The following is a 17,331-nucleotide window of genomic DNA, read 5'->3' as shown; positions in this document are numbered from 1 at the left end:
GTCAATTAGCCGGTGTCATTTCATTCACCGTCTATAGCCCATCATGGAGTTCTGCATTTATTTTTTTTTTTTTATTATTTATAATAAAGAGAATAAAATAAAGAATTCAAGTATTTCAACAAAAAAAAAAGAAGAAAGAGTAATGATATGAAGAAATGCAAGGTCAAAAAGAAGAAGGGGAATAATACCAATAGCATCCTTAAGCATATTTTTAATAATAGCGCAAGTGTGGAGGTATTCCTATATGAGCATTACGATGCACAGCGTCTTCATCAGAAGAAGCAATTTCACCCTCTTCCATTTCATCATCTTCATTCATTGTGTTGGTAATACTTATGGTAGATGATGGCGTATTCATATGTAAAGGTGGTCTTGCGAGAGACATGTTTGGATGAAACCTGTTGTTAAATGAAGACATTGTATGTTGATTGTATCTTAACGCTTGCTGAGACTTTAAAGGTTTAGTGGGGATACGTGGCTGCTGTTCATAACGAGGCTGTTCATAACGTGGTTGCTCATAGCGTGGTTGCTCATAGCGTGGTTGCTCATAGCGTGGTTGCTCATAGCGCGGTCGTTTGGGTGTCAAGCTATCCTCTTCATCAGAGTCAGCCTCTCCTTCTTCATCAGAATCGGTTTCTACATCACTCAAAGGCTTTCTTCTAGCTAAAAATGCTGGTTGAGCAGTTGGCATCTCTGGAGCATCATATCCATAGTTCATGTAAAGAGTGGATGACGGTGCAGGTCCTGCAGGTGTACCACTACTGCCAGCCGGGACATCTGCAGTGGTCTCAGGCGACTTTCGTTTCCTGTTGCGTGAGGCAGCAGGTCTCTTGGGTGGTGGTCTCGGTCTAAGGATGAGCTCACAAAGCGCTTCGATACGTCTTGCGATCACAAGGTCCTTTGGCCAAGCAATGCGTGCTAGTGTCTCTGCTGTCGTCTGAGCCTCAGGATCAACTGGTTCACTACTTTCATTGAATTGATTTACAATCTTATGGAATGGTAATTCCGTGTCTGAAATCATCAGATCATGTCGTCCAATACCATGCTTGCAAATACCCTGTAACAATGCCTTGTCATGCAAAGGCACTTCCCACCATCTATAATACACATTAAACAGATTAGAATAAAAAACAAATTGCAATTGTATTCATCATTTACGGTGGTAAACCCGAGGTTTTCCTTGCTCTCAGTAAAGCAGCATCTAGATCTGGAGCAACAATAACATGCTCACGTATTCTCTTCATTTGATCGACGCGCTTCAAAGCTCTTCTAGCTTTGTCATAAGGGATCGTCTCAACCAATTGATCTGTTTCTTCGGCAGTAGCAGTAGAAGGCTCTTCACTCGATTCACGACTTTGCTGCTGTTCTTCATCCTCAGTAGGTGACTTTTGCTGTCTCTTCATAATCTCCTTGCACGCATTGATGAATTTATAGTAGTATACATCCAAGGCAGCATCGTTCTTTTTGTCCAAACCAGACAATTCCCTAAAACGATCCCAACGAATATTGGGGTCACCATGCACTGTTTCGACACCAAAGGACAAGATTGTTCGTAAAAAGTCACTTCTACTTTTCTTTTGCCATCGATTAGAAGCATCGCTTCTCTGGCGTGCTGATCTGCCATTTCCTGCAGCAGGACCACTTCTACGCTTTCTGCTCTCAATACCTTGCTCTCTCAAGAAGGCAGCAATGATACGGCGAAGTCGCATACCGATATCGGCTTTTGAGGGCCAAACATAGATTGTGCTATCCTCTGAATTCATATCAAACGTGTCATCTTGTTGTTTATCTACAGTTGCTGGATCATCATCATCTTCTTGAAGAGTTCCTGCTTTACTGTCATCATATCGTTTGCCGTAAAAGCAAAACTCTTTATCTTTACGCATCGTCAGGTACTGTTGATAGCCGTGTTTGCAAATACCTAGCAGCAAATCACGATCTTCTGCTTCTCCCCACCAATCGCATGGCAACGATCCACTGACCTTGGGAATCGACAGCTTTTTAGCCTCTTCCCAATCCTTTGGTACGATCCGGTCTCTGACCATATGAAGCATCTGAATTCTTAATAAAAAGTTTCGTCCTTTTCTTTCGATGTGTTCAATGTATTCAGATGGGGCTTGTATTAAAAATGATCTAAATTCGGCAATCTGCTTCTTGGTTGCACCCTTGTAAGGAACAGTATCATCTCCAGGAATTTCATCCTCTGCATCATTTTCCAAGATAAGATCAATGTCCTCAATCAGTCTCTTATCCTCTTCACTAGTTCCCTCTATCTGAGGACGCACCTTACGCATCAAGTAACGTGTGGCAGCCTTGAGGTCTTTTTCAGAGCGGCGAGGGAAATGAGTCTGCATTTGCTTCCAAGGACCATAACCATAAATCATCAATTTACGCTCATATTTTGTCTTTTCTGACAAAGTCCAGGAACGCACCACATCGCGCTTTCTGGATTTCTCGCTCTCATCTTCATAAGCATCTGAATCATCCGCATTATCATTGTCTGAGTAGGCACCATCTTGACGTGTTCCAAAACGCTGAACCTGTCTACGTTTACGGGGCTCATAAACAATCAAGTCGTTTTCATCTTGAATCTCAGTCACCTCCAGGTTGGCCTTTGCTGCCCATTTTTCCCAAAAATCAGGATCGTCCAACTCGACGCCCTGTTCTGCAGAGGCAGAAAAGGTAGCCTTGGAAAAGATGGACCCCTTTTCGTTTCCTTCATGGCGAATGACTGTCGTACGTCTTTCTAAAATTTGATCAATATCCTCTTCACAAAATTGAGCGCTCTCTTCATCATCCATCACTGCACCGTAGGCACCTTTCTTGAGTAGATCTTCAATCTCCTTTCGGTTCAATTCATTCTTGGATACTGAGGGTGTCTCTTCTTCTTTGGAAGAATTCATGCGCTGCATGACAGCTTTATCCAAGCCTAGTTTCATGCCTGCACGATCAAACATGTCTTTTTCATATGTGTTTCGACAGATCAGACGGTATACTTGAACAGGTTTTGTTTGTCCGATACGGTGGCAACGAGCTTGAGCTTGTAAATCGTTTTGAGGATTCCAGTCACTGTCAAAAATAATACAAGTATCGGCTGCCTATAAAAGGAAATGATTTAGTACATAATGTATACTAGAAAGAGATTACTTACCGTTAAATTGATACCAACACCGCCAGCTCTTGTACACAGCAAGAAAACAAAGGATTCAGTAATAGGCATAGTAGAAAACCGATCAATCGAAGCCTGTCGCTGTTCACTTGGTATACTTCCATCAATGCGTTCATGAGGGTATTGTCTTCCTCTCAAGTAGTCAGACAAGATATCCAGACAACTTTAGAATTTTTTTTTAGTTTATATTATTGTTTTATAAATTATTGTTTTTACCTTGTAAATTGAGAGAAAATCAGCACTTTATGATTTCCTTCAAACAGTTTACGTAATAACTTATCAATCAATACCAATTTTCCCGAGGATTGAATTAAACAATTAAATTGATCGATTAAAGTCACCGCACGAGAATCTTTTGTAATAACCTCTTCTGCACCCTCCAATAAATAAGGATGAATACAACATTTTCGAAGTTGCATCATTATATTTCGTAACTGAGGCATTTCCTTGTTGGCTATAACCATGAAAAATGAGCTTTTCTTATAAAATGCACGTTCTTTTTGATTTCTTACATTTTGCCCCTTTTTTCAAGAAACTAAAGTTCTTTTCAAGAATAGCACGATACCATTTCTTTTGAGGATTCGTTAATTCAACCTCAATCACAGTCTCTTCCTTGACAGGAATCGTCTTTTCGACATCTTCTTTGAAACGTCTCAACATGATAGGCTTCAGCAATGCTTGAAGTCTCTCTACTTCAGCCGCTGTCTGCAATTTACCATATTCAGCAAAGAATGCCCTTTCGTTATTGAATATTTCTGGTTGCATAAAGTTGAGTAAGCTATAGAGTTCATCCCCAGTTGTTTTGAAGAGGTGTGCCTGTCAAGAGTATTTTGTGTTCAATGGAAAACGTCTTTAGGACTTCTCCTACTTTTGATTGTTTGTTCTTCAATCGATGAGCTTCATCAAAAACAGCGCATTTCCAAGGAATATCTTTAAGATGAAGCGCACCTGCTGATGCCTACAAAAAGAGAGATCAATATAATCAGAAAGCTATTTTTTGCTTAAATTTACCATTTCATAAGTTGTAATAAGCACATCGAATTTATATCTATTGGGTATAGGTTTGCTCTGTTGATCTTTATAATGAAATTCCGTTTCTACTAATAAATTGCGAGATAAAGTACTTCCACGGTAATCAACAACATTTAAGTCAGTCCATGCTTTAATGGCTCTTTCCCAATGAGGAATAGCTAAGTATGGCGCTTGATAAGTACCCATTTCTAATCTTGTCTTTGTTCATGCACTTACTTGACAGAGGAGCAACGATCAGGAATGGACCCTTAACATTCAATTGATAATAGAGATCATTTAAAAACGCGACAGATTGAACCGTTTTACCAAGCCCCATCTCATCCGCCAATATACAGGAGCGGTCATTATAGTAACAGAATCGTAACCAGTTCAAACCTTCAAGTTGATATAGTCGCAATTCGTTATCAAATTTATACTTTAAGCTTGTATCGTATTTTACAAATTGTGTATAGTCAGGTCTTCTAGGTGGGTTGGATACCTTTTCTTGAGGTATGACTCGATTACGTTGATATTCTTGAATTTTGGTCTCATCCATCTGATAAAGGGGTTAGTCTTTAATATTAAATAAATATATCTTTTACTTTTTGCACATCTTCTTCACTCTCCCATGTGGATGCATCATAAAATAACCCTTTCCACTTCACAAGATAATACAATTTAGGCTCACCAGTGACCGCATCTCTCAATTCACCTTCATCAATAATACGATCCACTTTTAAATACTCAGAAAAGTCTTCACCTTTTTGACCATCTTGGTACCATTTGGTTAAAAACTTTTTAACTCTGTGTTTACCCAAATGCTCTCCTTCGATTCTTTCTTTTGATACCCATTCTGCATGATGATAACTAGAAAACTATAGTTGCCATGTGTAAAAGATAAAATACTAAGGTTATCTACTTTATATAGTTTACCTTGTATTTCACAAGCAGTTCGTGTTCACCTGTTGCTTCATTGAACCTATAATCCAGAATCTTTTCAAACGTCTTTGTTCCCATGGGGATCATTACCGCAGGAACTTCAACCGCTGTTTTTTGAGAGGACTTGTTAGAGGGTGAATCATAATCACTATCTTCGTCCTCCTCGTCTTCTTCAATTATTTCCTCTTCCTCTTCCTCTTCCTCCTCGTCTGACCAGGAGTTTTCATACTTTGTGGATTTCTTTTTCCTATGACTTGTTCTTTTGGAAGAATGTACAGCAGGTTGTCGTTGTTGCTGTTGTTGTTGAAGATACAGCATTTGCTGTTGCTGCTGTTGCTGCTGCTGCTGTTTTTGCTGTAATAAAAGTATTTCCTGTTGTTTCTTTTGCTCTAATAAATACTGTCGATAATATGGATCCATTCTTTGATTGTAGCTTTGCTGTTGCTGAAGTGGAAAATGATTAGCAGAACCATTGTTTAATAAGCCAATAAACCCTTGCTGCTGCTGTTGCTGTTGTTGTTGTTGCTGCTGCTGCTGCTGCTGCTGTTGAGCCATGAAATGAGTTTGATATTGTAGACTACTATCATAATATCCATTATTTGTAAGCTGTGTACCCATATATAATGATGCAGCATTGTTATTGTTGTTATTATAAATCCCACTACCACTACCCGTACTATCATTAGGATTACTGGACAGGAGATTTTGGAGCAATTCGTCCTGTGGAAAGAATGTATCTTGGTTTTGATGTGTCATCTCAAAGACTTTTCAAGCACGCGTAAATATATAGATTCCTTTTTTTTTCTTTCCTTCTCCTTTTTTAAGAAAAAAAAAAGAAGAGAAAAAAAAAAGATGAAAAAAAGAGTGATTAAGTAGTACGTTTAAATATGAACTCTCTTTTTGTCTACGCACAAAAAAAAATATAAAAAACCTAAAATAAACAGAATTTTTTTAAGGAACGAAGAACAAAAAAAAATTGTTTCAGGTTTTTTTATTAAGCTTCAAGATCACTGAATTTAGCTTCAATTTCCTTATAAAGAGCGGTATACTTTTCAACGAGTACATCTTCACCATCAGCAGGATCTTCAAACTTCATGGAAGACAATTTGTAAAGAATATCACCCATCGATTCACGAATCTTGGACCAAGTGATTTGATTGTTGGAAGCCTCGACGGTATGAGTAGCACGATCATAGAAACCAATCATGTTTCGCAGCATCCAAGTTGTCTTGAAGAAGGGACAGTAACGATCATAGTTACTGTAACCATTTTGTTGAAGGAAATCATCCTTGATGATCTGAGCTACTTCTAACGTAATCTTATCTGTTTCGTTCAAACCACTCTTACCGACCAATTGAACAATTTCGGAAAGGTTTTCTTCCATTTGAAGGATTTCCTTACACTTATCACGAAGATGAATGTATTCAGGATCATTCTTTTCGTAATAAGGTTCCAAGACATTCATGTACTTGGAGTAAGACAAGTTCCAATTGACTGAAGGGAAATGCTTACGTTGAGCCAACTTTTTATCGAGACCCCAAAAGACTTGAACGATACCCAAGGTAGAAGTAGTGACAGGATCAGAAAGATCACCACCAGGAGGAGAGACAGCACCGACAACAGTAACACTACCTTCACGAGAGGGGTTACCAAGACAGGTCACACGGCCTGCACGTTCATAAAATGAAGCAAGACGAGCACCCAAATAGGCAGGATAACCAGAATCGGCAGGCATTTCTGCCAAACGACCAGAGATTTCACGAAGAGCTTCGGCCCAACGAGAGGTAGAATCAGCCATCATGGCCACATTCTTACCCATATCACGGAAATATTCAGAAAGGGTAATACCTGTATAGATGGAGGCTTCACGAGCAGCGACAGGCATGTTGGAGGTATTAGCTACTAATGTAGTACGTTTCATGATCGATTCTTTACGACCTTCGACTTCAATGGAAAGTTCAGGGAAGTCCATCAGTACTTCAGCCATTTCATTACCTCTTTCACCACTAGAAGATAATATTAGTAATACAATCAAATACTTTAAAGTAAGTCACTTACCATCCAACGTAAATAATAATATCAGAGTTGGAGTATTTAGACAAGGATTGTGAGATGACAGTTTTACCACAGCCAAAAGCACCAGGAATAGCAGTTGTACCGCCTTGAACACAAGGGAATAAAGAGTCCAAAACACGTTGACCAGTCAATAGAGGATGGTTGGCAGATAATTTTTCGGCTACAGGACGAGGTGAACGGACAGGCCAAAGTTGTCTCATTGTATGCTTTGTTGTCTCCCCTTCAAATTCAGTTTCAAGCACAACATCCTCGAGTGTATATTGACCCTTTGGTGCAATATAAGTAATTGTACCACGGCTTTTTGGAGGAAGCATGATGTTATGAATAGTGACAAGAGAGTTTTCATATACTCTACCATAAACGTCACCACCTGTAATATGATCTCCTACCTTTTCAAAAAAAAAAGTTATTTTTACTATTACAATTATCTCATTTTCTATATTTACTTGGAAGTGAAGAGGCTCAAATTCCCAGCCAAAGGACTTATCGAGCGCAGGAGTGGAAATACCACGGGGAATATAAATACTCTGAGAAGCTTCTTGAATAGCCTACACAAATCTTAATGTTCGTCTTTTGATTTTTAATCTTTGTTTACCTTGAGTGGTCGTTGAATACCATCATAAATGTTTGACATTAAACCTGTATAAATTTGCTTTAGTTTTCTCTTCCTTTTCTTTTGCTTATCTTTTTTTATATTGTATACACTTTACCAGGACCAAGTTCAACAGATAAAGGTTTACCGGATCTTAAGACTGGATCACCCACAGTTAAACCACCTATCAAAAAAAAAAAAAAAAAAAAAAAAAAGGTTTATATTCTGAAACACACTTTCCCCCTCATTTTTCATGTACCAGTTTCTTCATAAACTTGAATAGTTGCTTTATCTCCATCGATACGAATAACTTCACCTACAAGCTCAGCATGGCCTACACGGACCTAAAAAATGGTATTTAATACAGAAACGTTCATATATTATCAAGGTATATGTATTTACCAACTCATACATAGCTGAACCATACATATTTTCAGCAACGACAACTATATTTGAAGTGTTTATAAAAAATTCAAGCGCACATTCATACATGTAAGTTTAATTTATTCTTTACCTGGACCAGAGACAGAAAAGATGGAACCGAAATCGGATTCGCGTTCATGGTCCCTAATTCTAGGTAAATCTCTTTCTGCGTTTTCAAGTGCTCCAGCCTACCCACAAAAATAAGTATATAACAGGAAGCATAAGTTTTTGTGCGCTTTATTGTACCATATTTGTGTTTTATGTATAACAAAAAATAGAAATAAAAACTTGAGAAAAGAATATGAAACTCTTTAAAATCGAAATCTCTTGACTTGAAAAAACCATTGGCGGAGGTTGTAACAAGTTTTACAGCGAAGCTCCTATGTCACTACAGAACAAGGCGGATGTTAAAATTGGATCTATCACTTTGCGTTGTATTGTAGAATGCCGTCTTGATAGTTTTTATAAAAGCAATGTCCATTATGTTCATTTTTAGAGTAATCTAAAAGATTGTAATTAAAAATTGACGAAAATTGAAAAGCTTTATGCAGGTTTCCATTTGCTAAATTTGCAGCTTCGTTTTCCTCGATTGCTGCTTTTGTCATGCTCTAAATTGCGCCTTTTTCTTTTTTAGTTTGTTCAATGATAAACACCTAATCTTTCACGAAAATAGACTGAGATTTATTTTAAATGAGAAAGAGGTTGAGGCAAAGAGCAGGGAAGAACATGTTGATCCCTTTAACGTTGTATCTTTTATGAGATGAAGCCGTTATCAAATATTTTAAACTCCGATTCCAGGAAAGGTCCTTGAGCATTTAGGTCAGGAGATAGAGGAGGCAACCAAAGAAATAAAAAAAAAGAGTATAAAATACATCCAGAGAAACAAGAAGCTATTTTTATTATTATTATTATTTTAATAGAACTAAGTTGTGAAAAGCTGTTTCTGCTGGTAGAAAAACAGGAATAAACGAACATACTGAAATTTACGATCAAATCAAAATTGCAAAGACAAGAAAAAAAAGCTCTGTGCAAAGCAGTACAAGAAGCAAAGAGCCAATTGAGAATGTTACGACATAGGATGTATCTCATGAAAAAGAAAGACAAAAGAAATTCGACAAAGTCGCCCACTAATCTGATTACCGAAGAAAGCCATAAGTGTTTCGAAAAGGTGGATGACTTGACTGTTGATACTTATCTTTTGGAAAAACCTAATAAGGTTACATTTTCTGGAACTGACAATGGACTTGTTACCTTATCAGAGACTGTAGGGTTTGATATGAAGAAGCTTCGCTTCCATCTTGACTTGTACAAGTGGTATAGGGCTCCTGGGACCGAAAATTGTATGCAGTTATAGTTTTTATATAGACACAAACAGAACGTTCTATTAATTCACTTCTCAAAAAAAAAATAGCTTATGACACGTCTACTTTGGACAAATATTTATTAAGCGTACCAACATCATTCAAGGTCAAGTCTAAAGATCTCTTATATCTAAGTGGTGGCTACACCTATCGCAACAACCTCTTACGAGCTAAAAGAAGTAGTCTCTCCGGCGCTTCTGCTACTAAAAGTGAAGCGTTACTGTCAACCTATCGTATACAACATTCTTCGAATCTAATGGAAGCAAAGACAGCTTCAATGTGCACCAGCAAGAAAAGAATGTTCTAAGAAAATTTTATTACAGCAGTACACGCATGAAAAGAAAAAGGAGATGCGAAATACAGAAACGAAAAGCATATGATCGTGTTTGCTCCGCTGAGAGAAGAAGCTGCCCTCCTTGTCCTTCTCAAAAGAGTTCCACGAGGCTCATTATGTTTGTCGGCGACCGAGGCTATGGCTACGGCTCCAGAGTAAAAAATCATGTTCGTCTTGGAGGTCCATGGAAACCCTTGAAACATAGTTTGTACGCTTCTGTCTGTATCACAAACGAGCATAATACATCGCAGACCTGTGTTTTTTGTTTCCAAAAAACTGACCACCCACAGAAAGTTTTTAGCAAAAAGGGAGCAATAGCTCTTAAGACCGTCAATGGTGCCTCTGTCTGCAATAACAATGAATGTATCCTGAGTTTAAGTGATACTTCTCACAAGGCCAGAGACTCTGTATCAGCTCTTGCTATAGGAATATCAGGGGCTTCAAGACTTACTAGTGGCACTACTCTGGAAGTTTTTAATCCTTCTGCAACCACTACTATCCGCTAGTTCTGTGCTGTTATATTTCTTTAAATTTGTTGTACAAAAATCAAAATAAAGCATGCTGCTGTCTACTCCTGTTGTACCAATGGTAGCGTTTTATAGAAAGCAAAAACTATGTCTACATGCATTGGTTTTTTCTTTTCTACTGAAGACTTTTAGTTACCACTCCTCATATCATGTAGTTTAATAGATATTTACATAATGCGCATCATAGCTTTATTGAAATTCATAGGATCAAACAAGAAAGAGTTATCTCAGTGTCTCTTTATTTTTCTCTACTTGTAGTAGTTTTTCACACTACAATAGCCTTTCGATCTATCACATCAATTATGATATGGCCGAAGGTTACTAGTCTTTATCATTTTACTTTGTTCTGTTTTTTTTTTTTGGGAAAATAAAGCATGATTTATCTATACAAGTAAAATCTAAAAATTCATCTTGTGCCAACAGTATCAACGATGTTAACGTTGAAACTAAGAAAGAGCTGAGAAAGAAGAATACTAAGGCCATATTAAAGAATAGAAAGAGATATGAAGTACACTACATAAAGCCTTTTTGCTGTCCAACATTAAACTAAAAAAAAAGTGTGATCAATGTTCAAACCCTGAGAAGGTAAATCTGATTTCAGATTCCTTCTAGAAAGCTACAAAAAAAAGGGGCATCTCTTTGCTTCTTTGCCAAGCATACAGAAGAGGCAGACGTAGTTTTGAACTTTAATGAGAGAGTTACATTTATACCTTATCCTCTTTTTGCACAAGTTGCTTCAAGCAAATGTTAAAGAACAATCAATTTTTGCATCATAACTGACTTGATAAGATAAAAAGTGATAAAACAGGGGTACGCGTCGTGTTCCAAGAAAAAAAGACATTAAAAAAGAGTGAATGGAAGACTTGCTTTGTTTATTCATCGTTTTTTTTTCCTTTCAGTTTAAAAACGACATGCGTAAAAAGAAAAAGAAAAAACCCATATTGTCTCGCTATCTAGTCCTCTTCTTTCGCTATCTGGTCTTTCATTTATGGACATGGTCATACTCCCGGCTTCATTAAGCCTTTCTAAACAACAGTCAATTCCACACTGTAAACAAAACTATTGCCGTTCTCTTCTGAAAAGGAAGCAGAACTAGGCTGCAATCGATGATTGCTTTACTTTTCGGAGGTAAGCGCTTTTATTCTTATGTTGCTTATGTCTTGATGACTGAGACTGACACTTCATATACCCTATCAGTATTTTACTTGATATTCTACGGAGCAATTCACTCTACAAAATTCTTTGGCCCTCTCCACAGTGGTTGAACGAAAAAGGAAAGATTATGGTACTTTAGATGTTCTTGAAAAGCAGCCAGATCAAATATATTTAGTAAAGCCATGCTTATTTTACAAACATGTGTTTATTGTTATAAAAAGAAAGGAACAGAAAGGGAACAAAAGCGTTTGTTTTCACCTACTTAATCATAGCGATGCTTTCTAACTGGAGATCGTGAACGGGATCTTTTAACAGGAGAACGAGAACGATATTCATCTTGACGAGATCGTCTACTGTAGTTTTCTATGTCTCCTGCAAAGTCATCGTGATCGCGTCTGTGATATCTATCCCTGCGCTCACGGTCAGAATAACGACGGTAATCTCTATTCCTACCTCCATCCCGACGTTCGTGATAGTCATATCGTTGACGTGAGTAATTACTGTGGGGTCGTTGTTGCTGTTGCTGTTGACGAGATTGCTAATCGGAAATAAGAAAACATGCTAAATTGACAAAAATATAAACTTACTTTCATTTCATTAATCGTATCACGGATTTTTAAATATCCTTGATGTTGTTTGCCTCTGTAGTGGGCTTCCAACCTATCTGAAGAATCATTTGTAACTAAAAATGCTCCACACACATCGCATACCTAAAAAACCGTAATAATGTTCAAAGTACTTGTTTTATCTTTACCCTACTTTAAACCTACCTCCATTCGCTTTTCAGCAGGGTTGAGACCATCTTTATTCTATATATTTATATTTAGTTTATCATTATGATTCAACTATGTGTATATCTTTCAATGTACCTGTTTAACTAATTCTAATTCTTCTTGAAGTTTGTCAACTTGGCTTTGTAAATCAGCTGCTTCTTGCACACGACCCTCTTCACCAGCTTCTTCTACTTTTTGCAACAATTCTTTAATCTTCACATCCAACAAAACCATTTTTTCTTCTCTCTCTTCTTTTCGAAGTTCTAGCAACTACAAGCTTCATTTAGAACACATTCTTTTTAGAGTAACAGCTTGTTTTACCTTGTCATCCGATTGAATGTTCAATCGACCATTTCCTTGACGAATTTTACGTCCCAAATCAGAAATCAACTTGTTAAGATAGTCTAGGAATTCAGCTTCGTAAGGATACTTGCTCTTGTCCGATTTTTGATACTTTTCTTTCAATCGATCATTATGAATCTTGTCACAAGCGCCAAGATCGGATTTCGTATTTGTAAATAGTTGGCTAGGACAAAAAGCAACAAGATAATGTTTACATACCTTTTGAATGTTTTTAGTTTCTTGTGTACCAAAAAAAAATCTAGTGAGAAATTTTTTTCTACTTACGCTATCATCCCAAAAATCCTTGTTGTCAACATCAACATATTGAGACATGAGCTCTTCTAACATTGCCTTTTGATAATCTAAAAGCAAAACATTTATTAACTTTTACAGAGATAGACAGTTTAGTCTTGGTTGAATTTACCCATTTTCAATAACTTTTTTAAAAAAGAGCAGAGGAAAAAGAAATGAACAAAAAAGGGGAGTTTACGTCACTTTATGATTCAAAAAAGGAAAATTTTGAGATTTGTGTCGTGCTTTATGAACTTTGGGTAGGGGTACTCTAGCTCGATACAGTGTTTCCGACAGCCAATCAAAATTGTTATCACTCGCCAGTTAAGAATGATGCTATTGGCCCATCAAAACTAATTTCGCTTTTTCAGAAATAGAAGTCGTGTCTCCTAAGATGTCGCCCGACAAGTACTTTATGGCAAAGCCCATCTTCCTTTTTGCGTTTCTACAGCTTCTCAGGCGAAAACAGGGTTGATATGACAACTAGTATAATAAAGAAATGAACAGAATTTGCAAAAAAGCAAGGATGGACCAGACATGTTATTGACTACTTTGCCAGTGCGACTCGGAACAGATGTGTCGAGTAAGCTGGCACTATTTTTATTAAAAGACTATTCATTTATTGACAGTTGCTTTAAAGAAGGAAAAAAATCACTTCAACAACAGCAGCAGAGGGATTAGGATCAATAAAGTTGATCACAGTCGTTTTTAAGCTCCTTGGTCAAGATACACTGACTACCCTACTTTTTTTACAGCACTCAAGACTACTATCAGGGCGCACATTATACTGATTAACCCTCATCTGGTGCTGTTCGAATGTGAATACCCAACTGCCTGGCGCTCGTATACTTTTCAATCTTTAGATCAAACAACCTAGCTTGATCCAGGACAGCAAACACACATGATTCCGTTTTGTGTTTGCCCTCCTTCATACGGATACCTTGATCTTTTGGTTCTTTTATGAACATTGGGCAAGTCAGAAAAGATTCACTGAAGGCCTACGGTTTTCAAGTACGCTGCAATCATTGTCTTTACAATGAATTCATTTTGATCAATAATGTAGTCCATAGGCTCATGTCCCTTTATGCTCGTCAACAGTATTTCATATTCATCTTTATACAAAAATGGTGTATTCTTGTATTAAAAAAAATATCTGGCATGATTTGTGGTTTTTTAAGAATACGACTTGTATTTCTGAAAATGTAAAAAAAATTAGTGCACTTTTAAAATTTGGCAGGTTATAAAAGACTGAGCATGTAGTCCATAAAACTTGGTATATTTTCTAAACCCTTTTTTCAACTTTATCAAAACAACACGATTAATTTGGAGAGAGAGAGAGAGAGAGAGATCGAAGGAAATGAAGTAATAAATTTTTCAATGCAAGTAGAGAATGAATTGTATGAGACAAAAGAGAGCGGGCACAGAGCTTTGGGCTCAACATACTGTAAATGAGTCCTCTTTTACTGGATGTTGATCCTCTTAATTTCCCAATGTGTTACTATGTTCAGATGACATACCTACCGCCATAGCATCATCTGAGCTCAGTACCTTAGAAAGGATTCTCCCCCGAATGTAACAAGTGTTTCTAATATTCTGAATTTGAATGTATCATCCAATGAAAATAAGGATTGCATGTAGATCGTAATATCAGTCTTTCTGTAAAAAAAAAAATAACTTACAGGAGAAAGAGGTTGGTTTTCTTGCAAGAAAATGATGATGGCAGTGATGAAGGGCTGGGCTTTTGAGAAGCGTGCTGTGGTTCAAGCCACAGGTCTTTATAGTAAAGCCAGTATCTCGATTTCAACCCTACATTCTCTTGTTTGAATCATACCAGAATAGTGGGCTGAATACGCCAATTCAAAAAGAAAACCAGGAATTATGATGGGTTGTGATTAGAGGGAGAGAATAAAAAAGGGCTTTTTTTTTTAGTTCATGTTTGAAGGAGTTAAACATGCTTGATAGCACTGGGTCATGAAAGGGAATAAGCAATTTGAGGAGATGGCCTGGATGGACGAGTCGGGAGAGAAAAAGTCCGAGCAGGTACAAAAAGGAGTGAGGTTTTGCCGAGAGCGTTTGGAGGGCTGCTATTTATATCCTCACAAAAAGAAAACGCCCTTTTTTTTAGATGGGCGTCTTTTTTTTTTTTTTTCTTGGTTTACTTTAAAAAGTAGAGATGAATAAACATGATAAACAAAGTACGTATTTATTTCAAAACTTTTTTTTTAAAATGAAAATTGTACAACAAAACAATATGAGGAACGACAACAAAAAAAAAATGAGGCAATGGAGAGGGGTATGAAAAAAAAAAGGGGGGGGGGGAAGATGATGTGGAATAATAATAATAATAATAATAAAAAATGGATCATAGAAAGGGAGAATGGGATGGCATAAATGGGGCATAAGTTACAGAATAATAAAAAGAAAAATAATGTAAAAAAAGCAGTTTGGTTCATAAGGAAGATGACATAGTTAAAGGAAAGGTGTTGTGCGGCTTAAATTTTGTTTTCTCTGCATAACCATAGATGATATTTTGTGATGTTTTTAAGAATAGTACAAGGAAGAACCACTGTCTTTTCTAAAGAACCATTCTTCTTTTGAAGGAATAAGGGCAGACAAACTGGGTAATACGACCTGTTGACTGTAGGCATCTTGAGAAGTGGGCCAATTCAATTGTTGAAAATGATAAGGCCAAGATGTGGTGGTAGGAGAGGAAGGATTTGAGGCGTCATCCTGACTGGAATAAGGACTTTCATAACCAGACAAGACAGGTGTAGGAGGTGACCAATAAGTGAGCTGTTGAGGAGAATAAGAACAACCTGTGCAAGCACAAGGTAATTGTTGAAATTGTTGTTGTTGTTGTTGTTGTTGTTGCTCAAGCATCAACTTGCGACGTTCTTCTATAAAGGGTTGCCACTGTACAGAGGGTCTTCTGCCATTAGTGACATGATCCATCTTCATGTGCTTTGCTAAGACTGTCTTGCGTACAAAGCTCTTGGAGCAACCATCAAAAGGACATTTATAAGGTCTTTTGCCAGTATGAGTACGTCTATGAAAAGAGTGAATAAGAGGATCCTTTCGATGTCACTTTCCATCTACCTGTGTCTAGCAAGCGAACTACTGTCACTGAAACTCTTGTTGCACTGAGGATGTTCACACACATGAGGTCTCTCTCCTGAATGAGTACGCATGTGCACAGTCAAGGCTGATCGCTATTTTAATTGATGAGTTTCATGCTGATCATGATTTCCCTTTTTTGATCATTTACCTGAATGAAGCTTTTGCCACAACCTTCTTCTCGACATTTGAAGGGTCTTTCGTTGGTATGAATACGAGAATGTCGAACGAGATCCGATCTTCTACCAAATGTCTTTTTGCAACCTTCAAATCCACACACAAAAGGTCTTTCAAAATTAGGGAAAGTTTCTTGAACAAGTTCCAATATTTCCATGATTTAATTATTGTTTTGATTTAGGGTATATTTGTTTACAGTCGTATTCTTCTCACTTGGAGGCTTTTATATAAATTGCTTAAAGTTTTGTTTGTATATGTTTTGAGTTGTCAAGACAACAAAAAAAAAAAAAAAAAAGAGTTTAAAAAATAGAGAGAGAAAAAAAAGTTAAAAAGTAATAATTTGGTTTTTTGCTTGTTAATTTATAGACTTGATGAAAACTAAGGGTTTATAAATGTTAACAATGTTTTATTTTTTCCTTTCAACTCACTCACTCACTCTCTCCCTGGCATTGTGGTATAATTTCTTATTTTGTAATCTGTCCCCTGTTACAGAAATGGATTTAAAGAGAGAGAGAGGGGGGGGATGGTCAAGAAAGGAGAATTAGAGTTGATGTCTCCCCCTCTCTCTTTCTCTTTCTTTCTCTCTTTTCTCTCTCCTAACAAAGAACTCCTTCTTCTTCGTTTTACTATCGGAAATGAAAAGAATGAAAAGAGGATGATTGAAAAGCTTAAATGTGTTTATAGTCTAAATCCCCTTGTTTTCTTTGGCATGTCATTCGATCTCGTACTGTTTCACATGTTGTTGCGTGGTCATGGTTCATTCTCCGTCAGTCCAACCGTCTGTTCTCTAATGAACACACCATGTCGATCAAAGCATGTAAAATGGTTGATCAATTTATTTCATGATCGGAACCTAATTCCGATAAATGAAACAGAGACCAAATCGTACTTATTTTTATTGTTGACTTGTACATTATTTTCGGGAAAGAAAGGGTTGACAAGTTGTATTACAGATTAGTTCTCATCTTTTTCACAATTCATTTAAATCATTTCTCCTTAATTGTTCTAGGTGAATGTTTATTTTTTCAAATAATAAAAATTACCATT

General features: G+C 37.1%; 6 protein-coding genes across 6 annotated transcripts; 1 reads left to right on the top strand and 5 right to left on the bottom strand.

Annotated features, from left to right (window-relative positions):
- Positions 1-211: 211 nt before the first annotated feature.
- Positions 212-5,737, bottom strand: RO3G_01899 (uncharacterized protein; the record flags this gene model as incomplete). Its single annotated transcript, XM_067656490.1, has 11 exons — positions 212-1,097; positions 1,159-1,828; positions 1,883-3,098; positions 3,152-3,332; positions 3,386-3,623; positions 3,682-3,985; positions 4,038-4,127; positions 4,181-4,359; positions 4,418-4,736; positions 4,783-5,055; positions 5,114-5,737. The coding sequence occupies 11 exons, from the start codon at positions 5,735-5,737 to the stop codon at positions 212-214; spliced, it is 4,980 nt and encodes a 1,659-aa protein (XP_067512591.1).
- Positions 5,738-6,113: 376 nt separating this feature from the next.
- On the bottom strand, positions 6,114-8,459 carry RO3G_01898 (V-type proton ATPase catalytic subunit A; the record flags this gene model as incomplete). Its single annotated transcript, XM_067656489.1, has 9 exons — positions 6,114-7,125; positions 7,178-7,584; positions 7,642-7,743; positions 7,791-7,834; positions 7,906-7,971; positions 8,047-8,131; positions 8,190-8,233; positions 8,302-8,398; positions 8,457-8,459. The coding sequence occupies 9 exons, from the start codon at positions 8,457-8,459 to the stop codon at positions 6,114-6,116; spliced, it is 1,860 nt and encodes a 619-aa protein (XP_067512590.1).
- Positions 8,460-10,021: 1,562 nt separating this feature from the next.
- On the top strand, positions 10,022-10,411 carry RO3G_01897 (uncharacterized protein; the record flags this gene model as incomplete). The annotated part of the gene is made up of 1 exon (XM_067656488.1): positions 10,022-10,411. The coding sequence occupies one exon, from the start codon at positions 10,022-10,024 to the stop codon at positions 10,409-10,411; it is 390 nt and encodes a 129-aa protein (XP_067512589.1).
- Positions 10,412-11,849: 1,438 nt separating this feature from the next.
- Positions 11,850-13,130, bottom strand: RO3G_01896 (uncharacterized protein; the record flags this gene model as incomplete). Its single annotated transcript, XM_067656487.1, has 7 exons — positions 11,850-12,125; positions 12,175-12,297; positions 12,358-12,396; positions 12,457-12,630; positions 12,682-12,921; positions 12,988-13,064; positions 13,127-13,130. The coding sequence occupies 7 exons, from the start codon at positions 13,128-13,130 to the stop codon at positions 11,850-11,852; spliced, it is 933 nt and encodes a 310-aa protein (XP_067512588.1).
- An 850-nt stretch (positions 13,131-13,980) lies between these two features.
- On the bottom strand, positions 13,981-14,822 carry RO3G_01895 (uncharacterized protein; the record flags this gene model as incomplete). The annotated part of the gene is made up of 4 exons (XM_067656486.1): positions 13,981-14,105; positions 14,511-14,578; positions 14,673-14,766; positions 14,804-14,822. 4 exons carry the CDS (start codon positions 14,820-14,822, stop codon positions 13,981-13,983), a joined length of 306 nt encoding a protein of 101 aa, XP_067512587.1.
- A 712-nt stretch (positions 14,823-15,534) lies between these two features.
- Positions 15,535-16,441, bottom strand: RO3G_01894 (uncharacterized protein; the record flags this gene model as incomplete). The annotated part of the gene is made up of 3 exons (XM_067656485.1): positions 15,535-16,039; positions 16,090-16,202; positions 16,259-16,441. The coding sequence occupies 3 exons, from the start codon at positions 16,439-16,441 to the stop codon at positions 15,535-15,537; spliced, it is 801 nt and encodes a 266-aa protein (XP_067512586.1).
- Between the last annotated feature and the right edge of the window lie 890 nt (positions 16,442-17,331).

This window comes from Rhizopus delemar, genomic scaffold (assembly GCF_000149305.1).
Source record: "Rhizopus delemar RA 99-880 supercont3.1 genomic scaffold, whole genome shotgun sequence".
NCBI classification, from domain to species: domain Eukaryota; kingdom Fungi; phylum Mucoromycota; class Mucoromycetes; order Mucorales; family Rhizopodaceae; genus Rhizopus; species Rhizopus delemar.
The sequence above is the reverse complement of the archived record's forward strand: the minus strand, read 5'-3'. Positions and strand labels throughout refer to the sequence as shown.